This window comes from Thermobia domestica, unplaced genomic scaffold (assembly GCF_964235325.1).
Source record: "Thermobia domestica unplaced genomic scaffold, izTheDome1.hap1.1 HAP1_SCAFFOLD_873, whole genome shotgun sequence".
Taxonomy (NCBI): Eukaryota; Metazoa; Arthropoda; class Insecta; order Zygentoma; family Lepismatidae; genus Thermobia; species Thermobia domestica.
In genome coordinates, this window is record NW_027656583.1 from 59,561 (window position 1) to 77,173 (window position 17,613).

The 17,613-nt window shown below is 35.8% G+C and overlaps 1 protein-coding gene across 1 annotated transcript in view; it reads left to right on the forward strand.

Annotated features, from left to right (window-relative positions):
- oys (lysophospholipid acyltransferase 6) overlaps positions 1 to 17,407 on the forward strand; it is a 65,418-nt gene extending 48,011 nt beyond the window's left edge. The window contains exon 11 of the mRNA XM_081747923.1: positions 5,666 to 17,407. Coding sequence (XP_081604049.1) covers positions 5,666 to 5,825 — 160 coding nt within the window. The 3' untranslated portion in view covers positions 5,826 to 17,407. The remainder of the gene's footprint in view (positions 1 to 5,665) is intronic.
- The last annotated feature ends 206 nt before the right edge of the window (positions 17,408 to 17,613 follow it).

Sequence of the window (17,613 nt, forward strand, 5' to 3'; positions counted from 1 at the left end):
GGACTGTGGCGCACTTAAAGGATAAAAATTCCTTCCATTAAAATCCTGGTCCTGGGATGCAACACTGGGAGCATGAGCATAGGACGACGGCGACGCCTCACACCGGCCTTGGTTTAAGTTCCTACAAACAGTTTCAATTGGTGTCCCATGTACAATTGGATTTCGGAAACCACACTCGTGAATGTCCTCCCTCGGTAGGTTGGCAACACTGGTGACAGGATTGGGTACCGACGGCGAAGTTACTTCTGACGAATCATAGACCATTTCCCAATCAAACACTTCCGACGACTGCCCTGGTCTCCTCAATGTACCATCTGACCGAAAACTTTTATCATTCCTTCCTTGGACAGAAGGAAAAACCATAACACTATTATCACTAGACGCCCTCTTAGACGCTGAATCACTAGGTGCATTAAGTTTGCTATGTCTTAACAAACAAGGTTCGTAAACGACCTCATCCGAAAATTCGAAGTCTCTATTCAAAAATTCGTTTTCGCTAATTTTAGACGCCGACGCTAAATCATTACTCACACCGTCTCGACGCCTATGTCTCCCCCCTCTTCCATATAACCTCTGGGGATGAGACATAGTCTTCTTACTTGATTTATTTCCTGTTACCACACCGCAGTAATCATCTCGAAGATTTTGGATTAATGACGCCGACGCCTCTCTCGATGAACGGCCAAACCGACGCTCTGAAATCAACCGATGATCCTCACAACACCCTAAGTCCATCGATAGTCCAAGATCACTGTCTCTGGTTTGGACGCTAAACTCACTCATAATATTATTATCCACCGACGCCGACGCTGATGTCCCCCTAGGGCTGAAACCTCTTCGACACCTCTTCGGACTACCAACCTGACACTGTTCTGATCCTCTAAACATCTTCTTTTCACCTAATGGACGAGTCACTAACGTCTGGTCACATTTTATACGACGATCCCACGACGGCGACGCTCCCTCGGGGCTATCTCGACGCCACTGCCTCGACTGAAAAACCATTGAATGCTCCGGCCAACACGACTCCATTTTCCTTTTCTGATCTTCATACACAACTGCCTGACTAATACCACTTCGACGCTGCTTCCACCTCGACGCCGACGCTGGACGACGCTTGGCATTAATGGTCTGCACACCACGACGCCCCTCGCCTCTAATGTCTCTCGACTCTTCGTGGTTAAAAATCTTATCCCGAAAACGCGACTTCACTTTACCTTCTAAGTCCGACGCTGGCGATGCCGACGCCGACTTACAAATGCCCTGACCGCTCTTACAACGCTTTTTATTAAATTGTGGATTACCGTTCTGAGAGTTCTCAAAATATGAACCTTCATAACCTTCACCTTTCGCAGCAATCACCTTAATGTCTGGACTGGACATCATGACGTCACTCCATGACACTGACGGAGCACACCGTTCGGTGACTCTTAAATCATCCAAGCCAACATCCGGGACTTTCATAAATAATCTAGCTAAAAACTGGGAGTTGGATGCACAATTGTCGGTTCGGTTTTTAACTCCCACGGCACTGCTACTTGTTGACTGCAAATTACCCCCAGATTTTTCACGAAAAGGTTTATATATGATTGGCACCGAAATGCCTTCTTGACCTAAATACAACGTATCTGATGTTAAATCCAAACGAGCATTCAAATATTTCAGTTCACCAATACCAATAATAAACTTCGGCTCTAGTCGATCCACCAAAAAGAACTTCAGCCGATAAACTTTATTGCTGAATTTTAAAGGTATATAAACACACGACGTAAGAGTCAATGTCTTACCAGAAATTCCAACACCTGTAAACATCTCCTTCAGAACCTTAACAGGATATCTTTGTTTCTGGTTCCAATCATCAAAACATTCTTTATTAAGTAAACTCACCGATGAGCAGCTATCTATCCCCCCAATAATACGCTGTCCTAGTATAAATACTTCAACGAAAGAAGCTACTAAATCTTTATTATTACACTGTTTATTCGTACCCAATAACATTTGAGCACCCCTTTTAGAATTACTTCTAGAGTCTCGGTCTAGCTGGGATCGCACCCGGCTCCTTTGCTTCGAAGTCGTGGGCCTAACCCTTTCTTTTGAAGAGATATTAACCCTAGCAAAACTACCACCAAGTTTGTTTAGATCTGGAACTGAACTATATGTAACACTAGAGCGAAAGCTAGGATTGACTTCCCTCTGCTCCGCCACTGTTTGATTCCTAATTATATTATTGTATACAAGTTGGTTTCTGGAATGTATTTCATACTTTCGCACTTCATTCATTAATGTATCTAAGTCATTTGGAGTATCGTATTTAAACAATTCATACTTAAGAGCGGGTATCATACCCTCCATTATATTCGTAAGGATCGCTGTTCGATCTGTCTTTCCGGTACAAACGACATAACTATCGATAACCTTTTGTACGTACTCCATAACATTCTCGTTAGGCTCTTGTAAACAATGAACATAAAGACGTAAAATTTGTTGTTTACCTAATGGAGTCACAAAACTATCAAAAAGAGATTTGCATATAACACTCCAATCATTAGTAAGCAACATTTGTTTACTAAATTCATTATAGAACATACCTGAGGTCCGTCCCAAGGAACTAACATAAACTGCCTCCTTCGGGTATTGTCCCGTCTGAATTATCCGATACACCGCCAACAGGAACTTAAAGGTAACCATATCGTCCATTCCATCACAATGGGGAATGCTATCCACTTGATGTAAGAAGTTCTGATTAGCTGCCATAATTGTAATTTTGTCCATATTAACACTATAGGGCATAAACGCATTTACTTTCCACTTTTCACCAAACTCACGATTTTCTTCCTTTTTCTCACCTGCACTCACTAACCTAAATGGATTCGTCACGCACTGTCCAACAGACTCGGCTCCAACAGCAGGCTTATCACTCCTTCCTTCGTGTCCATGACCTTGCTCAACCAACAACTCGCTCTGCCCAGATAATGACGTCATACACCTGTTAGTTCTTTCAGTGTGAACACAAACATTAGAAGCTGATTCCGATTCACTATCACTTTCATTTAAAAAAGAAAAAGTACGTAATTCCAAGGAATGTTCAGAAGATGAAGTTCTATTATTTCTTTCTAGAAATGGACTTTTATCTCTAAACCGACCATGGTCTCCATTCTCGAAATGATTTAAACACAATTGAACTGGTACGGTGCTCTGACTTGAATTCATTTCGCTCCAGTTCGAACTACGCACACTTTCCATAATGAAAAAGAGACTGGTTATCGCTATATAACTACCGATGGATAAATACCGTTTCTCTCTTCTATTACTTATAACGCCTCTCATAATAAATGTCCTCTGAATTACCTTTCACTAAAACACTTATTCGATTTAAATAGTTTCTGAGAGAGAATAAAGTAAGTTTCATCACTTACACCAAAAAAAATGCCTTCCACTTCACGCACAACCAGACACAGCGCTCTGCTCAACTTCAATTATATACTGAAGTTGGTGATTTTGTGTTACGCTGTGCTCATGTGACCCTACCAAAGTAAACATGGACAGTCGCATAGGGTAAGACGATCCCATCCGAGAAATCACCCCACGTTTTGTTTGATTAATTGTTAAATTGAAGAAAAGAGAGCGAAACAATAATTCACTGATTTCACCAAAAATTGCAGCGACCATTCGACATAAAGCTTTCTTTCTCCTGAAAAATTACTTACTTGCCATGAAATATCAGGGAAAAAAAAGAAATGATCGTTAATAAATATATATCACTAAGATCTTCACTCGGGTTAAATGACAAGCTCTTATGAACGATAATATCCTTTATAGGAATTAATTAACCAACAAATGTACAAAACTTAACAAATCTTGAACACTGGAGTCTATATGCACTACTAACATATGCTTATAATGAGGCTTATAGCTTCCATTTATACGTCCACAGAGTCACAGAAATCCATTTGTAATTTATCCACCTATTTAATATTAATTCGTAGAACAAGCTAATATCGAAGTTTAATCAAATATCTATTAATAAGAAGAGCGAAATATCACAACTCATTACAAAATATGCTCTCACTCGTCGTAATAATGTGGATTTCGTATAGTATCCAATTCAACACTATATAGACATTTTACCCTTACTATCACCAACTTCAGTATGAAGCGGCTTTACACATCTATCACATACATGATGGTATAGTTCTTTTACCCACCACTTGGCGGCGCTGATTTACCTTTAAACAAAAGAAAACTAAGTCGCAACTCTAATACAATTCTCGTTATTTTTTATATATATATATAAAGTTACGACACGTAACAATTATCAACACGGTATCCGATTCCATTCACACACGTCGGAGCATATTGTGTTCAATTCCACGTACATGCGCTCGATCCAATTTTTCAGGTCATCGAGATGAACTGACAAGGGTGGTACATAAACTTAATTTTTGACAAAACCTCAAAGAAAAAAGTTAAGAGTCAGATCAGGTGACCGAGGAGGGCATCTAATCCGACACCGATCTTCGGAAACAGATGATCATTCCGTGGATTCCTTCTTACAAAGGCATCCAGTTGTTGTAAATTTGGAATACGAATCACATGTTCTCTTTTCACTTCATGGTTTCTTATTAAATCGTGTGTGGAAATGTCTTTGGGTAGCGATTAGTGATCTTTTTGCATGGAACTCAAGGACGCAGTGTAATACTCTCCTCTTCTGTCGCTGCCATTTCTAACTACTATCACCCCCTGGTCAAACTAGTTTACCCAGGCATCACACGATACCTGAAACGAAACTTTGTGAGTTCCCCTTTTTATGCTGTATGTTTCAGTACCGTTTATATAGAAATTTTTAACACCTCATGCGAATGAAATCGGGGAAATCATTCGTGCTATTCCTGTACTTTAGAATACGAATTAAAATCAACTTGTATCACTACTATTTATGAAAGTTAATATATAGGATCCCATTTTGGTGTTAGCTACTACAATACCCGTCCCGGATGTTAAATACATATTTCGTTACTCCAAACTTTAGTATATTAACATTTCTGACTTTTTTTTTTGTTTCTTTCTCTGTTCTTTCAGTTCAGTAAAACTTATTAAAATACAGTAGACTCCCGAGAATCCGGCTCGCGACTATCCGGCGTAGTTTTCTTTTATCGTAGTTAAATGAGGAAGACAAGGCGTTGCATTAGCAATATTGCCAAGACATTGGAAGCGGGCGTCTGCTACGATCCTCCTACGTGTCGTGTGCAAAATACAAGCTGTGAAACGAAAAGAACAGTGTTCTGCTCCGTGTTCATTGTTTCGTCAGTGTGTAATGGACCTCCATGCAGTACGCTTGCAGCTGTTCCTGATATAACATTACAGTACGTACCGTATTGTATTCGTAAATTGTTCTTGGGGTATGCTGAATGTTTATTTTAACTGTACTACAATGAAAATTTGAAAATGGGTGAAAAATGAAGAAAAGTTGTAGTGACTATGGAGGAGACTATTCATAGAACTCTGGCCTGTCCGTTTTTTTTTCTTTCTTTTTGTTATCCATCCTGCCTTTCCGCCACCTTAGGCCAGCTACTCTGGAGTCTACTGTATAACCACACCATCGATTTAATTATTACTGACAAAATTTATATTTTTAATGTGCTTTTTTTCTGTTTTAATTTTCCAGTCATATGTACTTGTGGCTTCATATAATGGGTGTTTTTGCTGTCACCATTCTGCCAATTATATGTCCTCCTAGAACAACTCGAACAACGGACAATCTAAGTGCGAAGAGTAGTGAGAACAATCGGGTGAATGGAGTGAGTGTGAGAGAGAAGATTAAATGAAAACTGTACCAAAGAGCATTTTGTTAAACAACTGTTTTATTTTTATGTTTGTTTTTCTAATCGTACGCTGTTCAAACTGCACAGCTGTTACGTACATATATATATATATTCTTGTGTCATATAAATGTGAATATTTGTACGTATGTTAAGCACAAACTGTGTATTTCTACTAGGGGACCTGTATTTGAAAAAAGTAGGAGAGGAATGTTTTTTAATGAAAAAAAAAGTAATATTATATATTTTTGAAATGTTTGAAATTTTAATATGATGGTTGAGTTCATCGCATTTTTTAAGTAGGTAGTAGGTTAAAATAAAATGGAAAAGTGTAAACCGTGCACCATGATTCACGAAAGTTAATTTATTAATGCGTAATTCGTGAAAACTTTGTCTGTTCATATGTACATGTCAGTGGTTACATAAATGGCACACATGTGGTGGAACGAGTTTTAAAAACGTTAAAATAGTTGAAAATCATGTCTGAAACGTGATTTTCTTATTGTTTTATTTGTAAAATTCTTCGGAGGGTACCCACAGTAATGACTAATAGGGACAATTAATATAGTACGTTTAGTCAATAGAAGTGCAGTTCGGCAAATTTCTTTCAAGTTCCCATGCTGATTTTTTACAACAGAATCCTTAACCTTCTCCAAACCTCTTTTAATCGCATTTGCGGGGTTGCAACGTCTTAACACCCACTGTTTCTGTAGTTTCTTCCCAATACTACGGGTAATATGAAGCAGATGTCAGGCAATGTAAAAACAAGGAAGGTGGTCTTTGGAATAGGAAATCGAACGCTAACTTAAAGGACAGCATTTGAAACTGTGGCAACTGAGACTTCACGTGGAGTTGACAAGCTACTGTCAATTGTTTGAAATGACTGTTTTGGTTGGCCATTTAGTTATCGGGGGTGTTTCCCACAAGATTCCTCGGACGATGACTCATTTATGGCATGAGCCGCCTATATGAAGGCGGCATTCTTCATATAGGAACTGCACTTCGGTTGAAGAAACGGACTGTACCAACCGGATTCTTAATCATTAAGCTTAGAAAATGTTCTTTTTTAACGCTTATATATATATATCATATTTTTACGATGGTATATATCAGCATTCTGATCATCTTTACGCGTGGTTCTAAATTAAGTTTCTAGTTTTTTTTCCTCGACCTAACATCACAATGGCCGCAGTAACGGCTTCACAGACCCCGCGGTGCGGTGTGAGAGGAGCTTAAGGCGATTTTATCGCCACTGATTACAGGGTAGCATCATCTCTAAAGTCAAACATATTTTATGATTAGATTTGATGCCTTAAAAACACATCACTGAACTAGAATTTCTAGTACGTTAAATTTTTCATTTTATACGCCTTTATGTATAGTACAGTAAATAAATAAAGTTCACATACTGTGTGTATTATTTATGTTATTTCAATACATTTGTGTTTTGCCACCATTTTTTTTTTCAGAGAGGACTTAACGTTTAAATATAAATCATTGAAATTTACATGTTTATCTCTGAATCTTCATTCATATATCTCACTAAAACAACTGTGAAAGTCAGTGGAAGGAAATCTTAAGAAAAATAAGTAAGTTTGGGGGAGAAAAAACAAGTTATTTCATGGTTAGCCCACATTTTTTTTTTTCAGTGAAGAGTTGAAGTTCTTAGAATTTTCTTGCAGTGTCTTTGAGTATCGTTTTAGTGGAATATATGGATGGAGATAAGGAGATAACGAACATGAATGGAGATAAGGAGATAACAAACATATGGATGGAAATAGGGAGATAACAAACATATCTGAATGGAGATAAGGTACACGTAAATATCAGCGATTCATATTGAAGGCTGAAGTTCTCTCTGAAAAGACAGCAGCGCTACACAAGGTGTTGAAATAATACATATTGAAAAAGTACAAATAATACACACAAGTACATTGAATTTATTTTATTGTAAAATTTGTCTTATTTATTTTATTTTATTTTTATTTGTAAGGATATATTATTTTGAAACAATGTTGCGAAAGGCACCCGCACATTAATTTGAGTACAGTAAACCCTTCTTTTAGTGAACTAATTGCGGTGAAAAGCTGTCTGTAAAATCACGAATTGTTATGAACAATGTGTATTTAAAATAAGATATTATACTTGATGCTGTACTGTATAATGTAAAAAGAAAAGGTTTAATATACATATCATATTAGCAACAGGAAAGACTCCTTTCAACTGCATTTTATATCGTAATTGTCTGAAATGTTCATTAACAAGACAACACTACCAGACCTGAAGATCTCGATTCGATGCTGTTGTTCATACGGACTCTTATTTCTAATTAAGGACCAGACACGACTGATTCTTGTATCTTATCACCGTCATACGCACGAATTATCACGAATGTACTCGAAGTTACAACTCGAACAAGCAATGGCTCTGACAATGTTATTCTGTGAACAAATCACTGCCATATTATAGAACCGCATCAGTTGCCGTGCCTTTAAAAAATCTGGGCCGCAACAGTTCCTTTCTCCCAACTAAATTTGCTACATTATCCAATACTATTCGTTAAATCCTAAGCCGTTGATTTGAAGTCCATAAAATCTATGGTTTACTCTATTTTAATTTTTATCGCGTGAGAGTAATGGAATCCAGTATACAATCCGGATTTTATTGATCACTAGAGTAGCGTAAAACATAAGTAGATGCCATCTTATTCAACGCATTGTGAAAGTTACTGGGTGCTTAATTCGGATTGTATACTGGAGTTAAAACTTTTACGCAAGAGTTTGTGTTTTGTGGCGTTACTTAAGTCGGTAACATTAAAAATATATATAAACGTTACTGCTCTTTCCACCACATAACTTCGTTTGTGTTTCTGTATACACAAAATACATGTCATATTCATTGAAAGTGTGTGGGTGAGAGAGAGAGAGTGAATTTTCTTTTTTAAAATATCAGCTCGGAGTTCGAAAGAGCAACATCATATATTTTATATCATAGTCCTGTTTTATTTTTGGGAAGATGCAACATTGTCATTTCTTTCATTGTGCAATTGTTGTATTATACCTGTACTTTTTGTTTTTAATAATATAATTGTTGTGACCTGTGGTTGTTGCTAATCGTTTCTAAAATGTTAATATATGGTCACGGTTACGATGCCGGAGGATTGTTTTCAAGTAATGAAAATATGTTAACGCGGCATCTATGTGAAGCAGCTGTTAATTTTTCTTCTTCTTTTTAATGACGGATACAAACTTATTTCTGTGATGCTTGCTGTTTTTCGTTTGTAATTTCTGTAATTAGTCTTCCGACTGAAGTGATTGGAACAGCAGCCTAAGAGTAAAAACTAATTGGTTTTCGCGCTATTTCAGTACCCTGCACAAATTTGGTTCTTTTTGGAAGTAATAATCAATGTTACGCTTATTCAAGGTTGTATTCAAATTCCCGGTAATCAGAGCAGTGTAAATGCATACGATAATAATAATAATAATAATAATAATAATAATAATAATAATAATACGAGGTTAGATTGGGAAGTTCGTAGCCTGACTTTTAGAAAATATTTGGATAAGTTATATTTTATAATCATCCTCGACCGAGATAGAGTTACGCCACCTCTCCGGTAATACTTCTATACCACTTTTAAAAAATGATTTCTCGAGCCCTGCAAAGTATCCCAGTACAGCACCTTTCTTTTTTTAGTATCCGAAAAAATCGCTGACCCCCCAAAAAACATTTTCAGGTTTCTAAAGAAGTGAAAGTCCGAGGGGGCCAGATCAGGTGAATAAGGCCGCAAGAATGAATTTCTGTCATGGATGCGATGGACGTGTGAACACGAGCATTGTCCTGGTGAAACAAAACCTTTCTTCGCAGCATTCTTGGCCTTTTAATTCTGATTTCCTCACGCAAAGATCGCAGAAGGGTGCAGCAGTATTCAGAATTGACAAACGTTCTCTTTTTTTAAGAAATCAATCAGGATAATGCGGGTAGCATCCCAAAGAAAACTGATGCCATAACGTCGTTTGCCGACAAAACTTGTTTGGATTTCTTTAGGGCAGGAGATCCAGGTTGTTTCCATTACTTCTATTGTTGTCTTGATTCCGGTGCATGATAGTGCACCTATGTCCCGTCAATAGTCACAAATCTGCCAATAAACTCCTCCGGATCACTTTGAAACAGTTCCAAACAATTACAGGAAAAAGTGAGTCGGTTGCAGTTGTGCTCAACTGAAAACAACTTGGGTATCCATCTCGCAGACACCTTAGGAAACCCTAATTCGTTTGTGATAATATTTTGTGCTTGCTCATAGGAAATACCCATAGTCTCGGCTCTCTCTCGGATTTTCTTTCTGTGATAATTCAAAATCAGTTAACAAGTTTTATTGATATTTTTAGTAGTGGTCGACGTTGAAGGCCTGTCATTGCAGGGCTCATCTTCAATGCTATTTCTGCCACGCGTAAATTCAATTACCCACTTTCTCACCATGGAATACGAGGGTGCGGAGTCTCTTAGTATCTCTACTATGTCCACATGAATTTTCTGTGGTGTTAAATTCTTTTCACGCAGGTACTTAATGAAAGCTCGATGCTCTGTTTTCTCCATGTCACAAATTTCCGTCACTTCCGCCGACTTACCGCCTTATAAACTTCTCACCTGAAACAATAGAGAAATGAAATTTTACACAGCGACTACCAACGGATATAGCTACGCAGTTAATGGATTCAAACGTAAAATAATCAGTTCCTTCGTTGTCAGGCGACGAACTTTCCGATCCGCCCTCGTAAGTAGTAGTATCACGTGTGCATCACATAAAGAATTTTAGTTTGACGTGATATTTTCATGATTAATATTAAAACCGGAAGTGGCAGATTTCTATCACTTCCGGTTTTAGTAGAGAGATCAGAGATTTCATATTAGTGTCAATAATTGTTCTTGTGGAACCAAGTGAAATACGTATCTGGAAAGTAAATTTCAGTTTTGCGTTCGTATTTTGAGTACTAATTTGAGAAGCGAAAACTTATTAGATACTCAAATTGTTTATACCCTTAAGGCAATGTGTCTATTTTCTGCAAAATTTCGTATTAGTTAACTAAGTTTAATGTATGTCAATCTCGGAACGTTTATAAGGCAATTTTACTCATATAAAAATGGGAAAATTTTTTGGAATGATTTACAATTTTATACATAACTAAAATTAATCTATTTTATAATGATATTTAAACTTAATATAAATCGGAATTTATGAGAACAGATTTATTTGTTGATCGGCGGGTTTATAATGCATCTTTCAAAAATATAGTAAAAATGAGTATCTGATGCAAAATCATGTGCAGTCTTGCCATTGAAAAAAAAGAAAAAAAAAAGGCTTGAAGAAAGATCGCCTTTTAGAAAGCAAAGTTCTCTATAAGTGAATTATTTAAATTGTACCAAATTATACTCAAAATATCGATTCATATAGAATTATTGGTACATTAGAGTGCGCTTTTTTTAAAAGATGTTTTATATATTAATGAAAGACTGTACAGTATTGCATTAAGTAAAAAATTGCCTAGTTTAAAGATTATCATAAACGACATAAATAAATTCAAAAATTGAGTCAGTCCCGAAGAATTCATACAAGACTGTTTTTTATATATTTTATTTTCTGAAATTTCAGTGTATTTTTTATATATTTTATTTTCTGAAATTTCAGTGTAATGATAAAATCAGGCAGTTTCTTCCATGTAAAGGTTCATTGTACTTTGTGTTGTATTTCGTACTTTGTCAATTTTCCTATTCCTATACAATTTTAGTTACATAATTACCAGAATTTTTAATTTATATATACACACAGCTATATGTGGAACTTAAAAATTGGACTATATAAAGTGATTGCTTTCAACAATGAGAAAATGTAAGCAATCTTCAATTTCTTGTAAGAACAACTTAGTTTCTTCGGTCCTTGTTCCATCGTAAACTAAAGCGTTCAAGGTAACTGACGCAGATCTCAGTTTATTGGAATGCTATCAATATAAATTGTGGAAATAATTCAATTACGTTATTGGAAAGTTATGTTTCTATGTCAGGTCTGTTAGGAACTATAACATTTTGTTTGTAGTGAATAACTAAATGTTTTTTTTTCTTTCTATTTTTTCACTTCATCAGGTATTTTTTAAAGAATAGACACTTCCCATAAGTCTAGGTATATAATTCCTATCATTGGTATTATGCTTAAAAAAATTTCGTTGTGAATTGACCACACGAATTGGTGTATATAAGGAAGAAACTATTCAGAACAAATTTACAAGTATTTTTGTAGCATTTAAGGTCATATTGATACACCACATATCAGGAAGCGATGCTGGGTAACAAACTGTGTATGACTAAACAAGGTACGATTTGCATACTTTCTGCATATTTTCTTCCAGCAGTTGTATTTTACTTCGCGACAGGTATCTACATAGTCCGTGTATTTTTTTTTTTTTTTTTGACTGAAGTACTTAATAAAATATCAAATAGATCCAACAGTTGTTAGATAGCATTAGTACTTTGAAGAAGGTGGACATTAGTACTCAGGGATAATTAAAACATTGTAGAATATATTTCTGAAAGTTATACAGCCTATATGACAGACATATCTGGAATACAAAGGTCTTTCCACACAGGAACTATGAATGGTGTACATATTTGATACGTAAGAATTGACTTACAAGAATTACATTATAATCAAGTTTCGGAACATTGTTTCTCTAACTATATTTCTTGTTGCATTTTGAAGTAAACTAAAATTTTGGATATTAAGTTTGTCTAAACCGAATAGAAAAACCGAACAGAACCGAACTTTACCGAAGAAGAAAGACATAGAAAAGAAAATTTGTTTATTCATTCAAAATTTATTGACAATGTTTTCAGCCGAAAGGGACCTACTTTTGAAGGGTCCTGTATCATTTCATTTTATGTTTCATGCAGTCGAATAGCGTCTTTGTTCATGTAATTTGCGCGTCCTGAGTTTTAAAGTGTTATTTTCTACTTTATTTTTCTTCCATATATTTTATGGACATTTTCTGTTTTTCAGTATGGTATAAATTTCCTTCTGTAAATATCTGCCTATTATGCATTTCTTGTGACAAACAGAGACGTTATTTTACGATTATTGTTTGAGATTCTATAAGAAAACAGGGGCCGCGATGGCTCAGTGGTGAAGTGTTCACCCTGGTTCAATCCCAGCTCGTGCCAAGTAAACTTTGTGGACACCCACCGTGGACAAACCATGTATGTGGGTTTTTACGGGGTTCTTCCGTTTCCTCCCACTTTCATTCCACCATTTCGTTCATTTCTCATAATCATAGTCTGCTTTAGCCAAGCCGGCATAATCGTGGGACGTAAAACTCAAATATTTCATTACATTTCTATAAGAAAACGGGTTTATCTAAAGTTCGGGGCCGTAGATCAAGTTCATTCGGGGGGAGGAATAGAGACACGAAAAAATTAAACAAGAGGGAAAGTCGTTGGAAATCGGAGGTTTTTAGTCTAAAAACGTTGGAATGTTTTCAATCACACCTTCCATTTAGGCTCGACACTGATAAAGGGCGCTATGTTAAATGACAAAGCAACGTTGCCAGTTTCCAGAATGTATATCTAAATCATATAACCACAAACGCTTCTCTAAGAAATTTATTTATCCTTCCATACGAACCTGATTTATAACTTTGCGATTTTCACACCTTCACTGTATGAAATACCGTAAATTCGGTTAAAAATTCAGGTCACTTCCGGTGGCAGAATAGGGAAGATCGTTCTTCAGCACGCATAATCATGCTCTTGGGATAAGTTGGGACAGTATGTTAATGTCATAGATAGTTGTAACTACGGTAATCTGTTAGTCTGAATTTCTTGCCCTTGCTACTTAGGAATATGTATACACACCATATCTCCTCTTTTTATATAGGGTGTTTCAGAGCAACTTCGACAACGTTTGGGAGGTGATTCCTGACACCAAGATAATACAAAAAGAAAGACAGACCAACCTGCGTGCAGAAAACCGTCATTTTGGAGTTGTAGCCTGCCAAAAAGTAGCAAAAGGTGAACTTTCAAGGTCCATAGCTCCAATACTATAGGACTTACCGTAGCCGGGCCAAGACTTCACTTAGGAACTAGTATGCACTCTATCCAAATTTCCATGTTCCAGACTCCTGCGGCACTTCCACTACAATTTTTATAGTGAGTAGTTCATGCCAGTAGCCAAACTCCCTCTATTAAAATTGTTGCGTGAGTACCGCCGGATTCTGAAACATATATTTTTGGATAGCGCACATATTAGTTTCTATGTAAAGTCTTCAACTACGGTAGGTCCCATAGTATTGGAACTATTGGCCTGTAAAGCATAATTTTTTCATGCTTTCGGCAGCCTATAACTCCGAAATGTCAGATTTCTGCATCCAAGTTGGTCTTTACTTTTTGTTTTATCTTGGTGTCAGGAATCATCTCTCAGACGTTGTCGGTTATCTTGAAACACCCTTTATATACTATGGAATGCGAACGATTTTACATATTCCAGTAATAGACAAATAAACAATGAATACTAATCGTACTACGAAAAAGTCAATACTTGGACTTATCTGGTGGATTTATTTTGGATAAGTATTCTCTGTTTTTGAATATATTACTACCTTTCTGAAAGTTTTATTACATATTAGTTGAAATAATGAAAGTAAAGGGAGTACACAGACCACGTATTCTAGTGATTTTACAATGTGTTCATTACATATTTTTATAAATATCGGAAGTAAATGGTAAAATTCGAAGGAAGAAAATTTTACTGGTAAATGGAAAAACTGATCAATATTAGGGATCAAAACTTTTTGTAACAACCGAAATACAGGACAAAAATATCTTATTTTTTTTATTGTTTTTAGCTTATACCTCGAGAATAAAAGAGTTTTGTACTAATAAAACTTTCTTGACGCATCAAAGTAAAATGAACTTGGAAGATTACTGCCAATGAATGTATTTTTTGAAAGAGTATATGTAAATTAAGTGTTACGAGAAGATAAAAAACAGTTTGTTTGTATTTTGTATCAGCCATGTGAACGAGTGGTAAACAGTGTTTGTTTTCAAATCATAACTATTTCCAACGTGGCTTTCATAATGTCATTGTGTTTTCCTCTTAAATGGTTGATCTTCCATTAAAGGTTAAATTTTTGAAAGGCAAAGTCAGCAATTTATTTAATGTGGGTTTTTAAAATGCTGATTTCATTCAAGTGTATTATGAAGTAACCTTTTATCTTTTTGAACACTGGAAATAATTGTTTTAGTCCATGTACAGTGGTCGCAAAGAAGAGTTCTTAACCTCCTTTGTGTTCCTTTTACAATCTCGAAAGTAAAAAATAATATTTTGAGGTAACTCAGTTCTCGGGGAATGGCTGTAAGTCTTAACTCCATTTGGTTGATTAATCAGTTATTATCTCAATATGTATGGAGTTGATACAAGATGTTACAAAATAAAAAGTGTCAAGTTACCTTACTAAGGTAGAAAGAGAAGCAATTTACACACGGGATTCCATTTTCTTCCTCAACCTGTTGTTATAAAGTTATTTGTTATAAAACAATATAATACAAGATAACTATAAGTGTAGTCTTAAAACCAATACAAAATCCATCAAGTAGTTAGTGTAATAGGTGTCCGAAGGCCCAGGTCGCCTAGGGAAGGATTACCACAAAGCTCCATGCAAGCTAGGTGGTTATGGTTAGGAATATCTCAAAACTCCATGCAAGCTAAGAGAGAATCCACAAAGCTCCAAACAAGCTGAGTGGGCAGGAGGCCTCAGCTCCATTAGGTTAGGTTAGAATCTCTCCGAATTCCAGGCAAACTGAGAGCAGAGTTGACCAGCCTTGGGACACGTATATTTTTACTTTAACTACTTAGTACCAGTATCCAGCTATTTTACATCACTAGCTGTATCGATCAAAGATTCATGAGCGTATAAAGTTGTAATTAGTATTAATATTTGATTTTCTTCTGATGATTTTGTTATTAATATAATAAATTCCAACTTTGAAGCTTCCGTCGATAGAACTGCATTAATATACCTATATCGTTTATATTGAACCTTGTGCCTATAACGATAAATCATAGACTCTACTTCATTAATGTGTTCTGTCTTCCGCAAAACTAAAAGCTTTTCTCTCTACAGTAGAAAGTACTTAATTCTCTTCAGTTCAGTAGCAAACGATTTATCGTCTAAAGATACATATCAATTCGCCGAGTCATATTGAGTAAAAGTAAATTTTCTTACATGATATTTTGCAGGGCAGTAATACAATAGGTGTTTCGTTTGTTGTGGGTATTGAGGACTTAATAGTCAAATTTCTACTGGCAGTTAGTGGCCCAATTTAAGGCTAATGAGGGGTTTCACTACGCATCCCCAGTTTTTCTTCCTTTTGCAAATAACTTTGTAATTACAAACAATATGATAATTTTGAAAAAAAACAGCGTTTCTTACTTTTTGTACATAACGTAGTAACAAGGAACTTTTCTGCAATAACTTAGTAACTTACAAAATGTTATTAAGTATTTTTCATGCCTTTTAGATACTGTACAAATGAGCTTCCAACAATTAATAGGATCATAAACCATATATTTAGGTTATTCCGGACTTGTGGATCATTAATAGGATTTTAAAAGAAGGGGAAAAATGGAAGTAGCTTTGGAAATAGTATGATAGAAAACAAACTTTCAAAGGTACGATATACTTACTTACAAAAACATTGATGGCCACGTTTTGTCTAGGAGCTAAAACGTAACCAAGCTGTATGTTCATTGTTCCCCTTTGAAGGCTTCCGTGCAAGCATATGTACCATAAATATGTTACCTCTATCAGTACAAATTAAGCTTTTAGAAGGAATATATATATATATATATATATATATTTTTTTTTTTTTTTTTAATATGGGAGTACTATACAGTGCCGTGCCGTGAAAAATTAGCGCCCCGGGGCGAGAGTATACAACGGCGCCACCGTACATATGAATGAGGTCGACAGACCAGTCGCGAAGCGCCACTACGGTTGTCGCAAAGCGTAAGAAAATTTTCAAAAATAATTCCTGCTTTTGGTTGATTTTGAACACTTTTTATTACTTTTTTCTTCCATTTTATATATATGTACATACATCAATGTGATCCTTGTCTAATTAAATATTAGACTGACAAATACTGCTGTTGATCTGGATTATTCCAAGTATTTTTTCCTCATTTTTTCTTTTCTATTTTCCTCAAATTTTGCACTCCCTTACTTCGGCGCCCCGCTCGCAACCCCTCGGCACGGCACTGGTACTATAAAAGTCAGCGAACGTTAAGCGTTCACGTATCCTTTTTTTTCTTTTTGTTTTGTTTGAGTTCATATGTAACAAATGAATTTTTTTGTATGTTGTGATATGATCTTCAATGCTTGTTAAATGAAATGAGTGTATGTACATATTTGTGTTTGCAAAACATCACCACATTGCATATTATAGAAAATAAGAAAAAAACGCATTTTTAGGTCAGGTGTTATTATTTTAATAATATTTATTTGAATTGTTATAACTTCTGCATATGCTAATAATAATAATAAAAAGTTTGAATGTAAATGCTGTGTTGGAAGTAGGCTGATTAATAATAATAATGATGTATATTTAACACCCACTTTTTTGTTTTTAAACCTGGATTCCTGCGTTATGTAATGATAACTCCAATGTCAGTATAGTAGGTTGTCCAAGCATGATAGGTACGGTTAATTCGCTTTGAATAACAGCACTGATATAAAGAGTATAAGTCTATGGC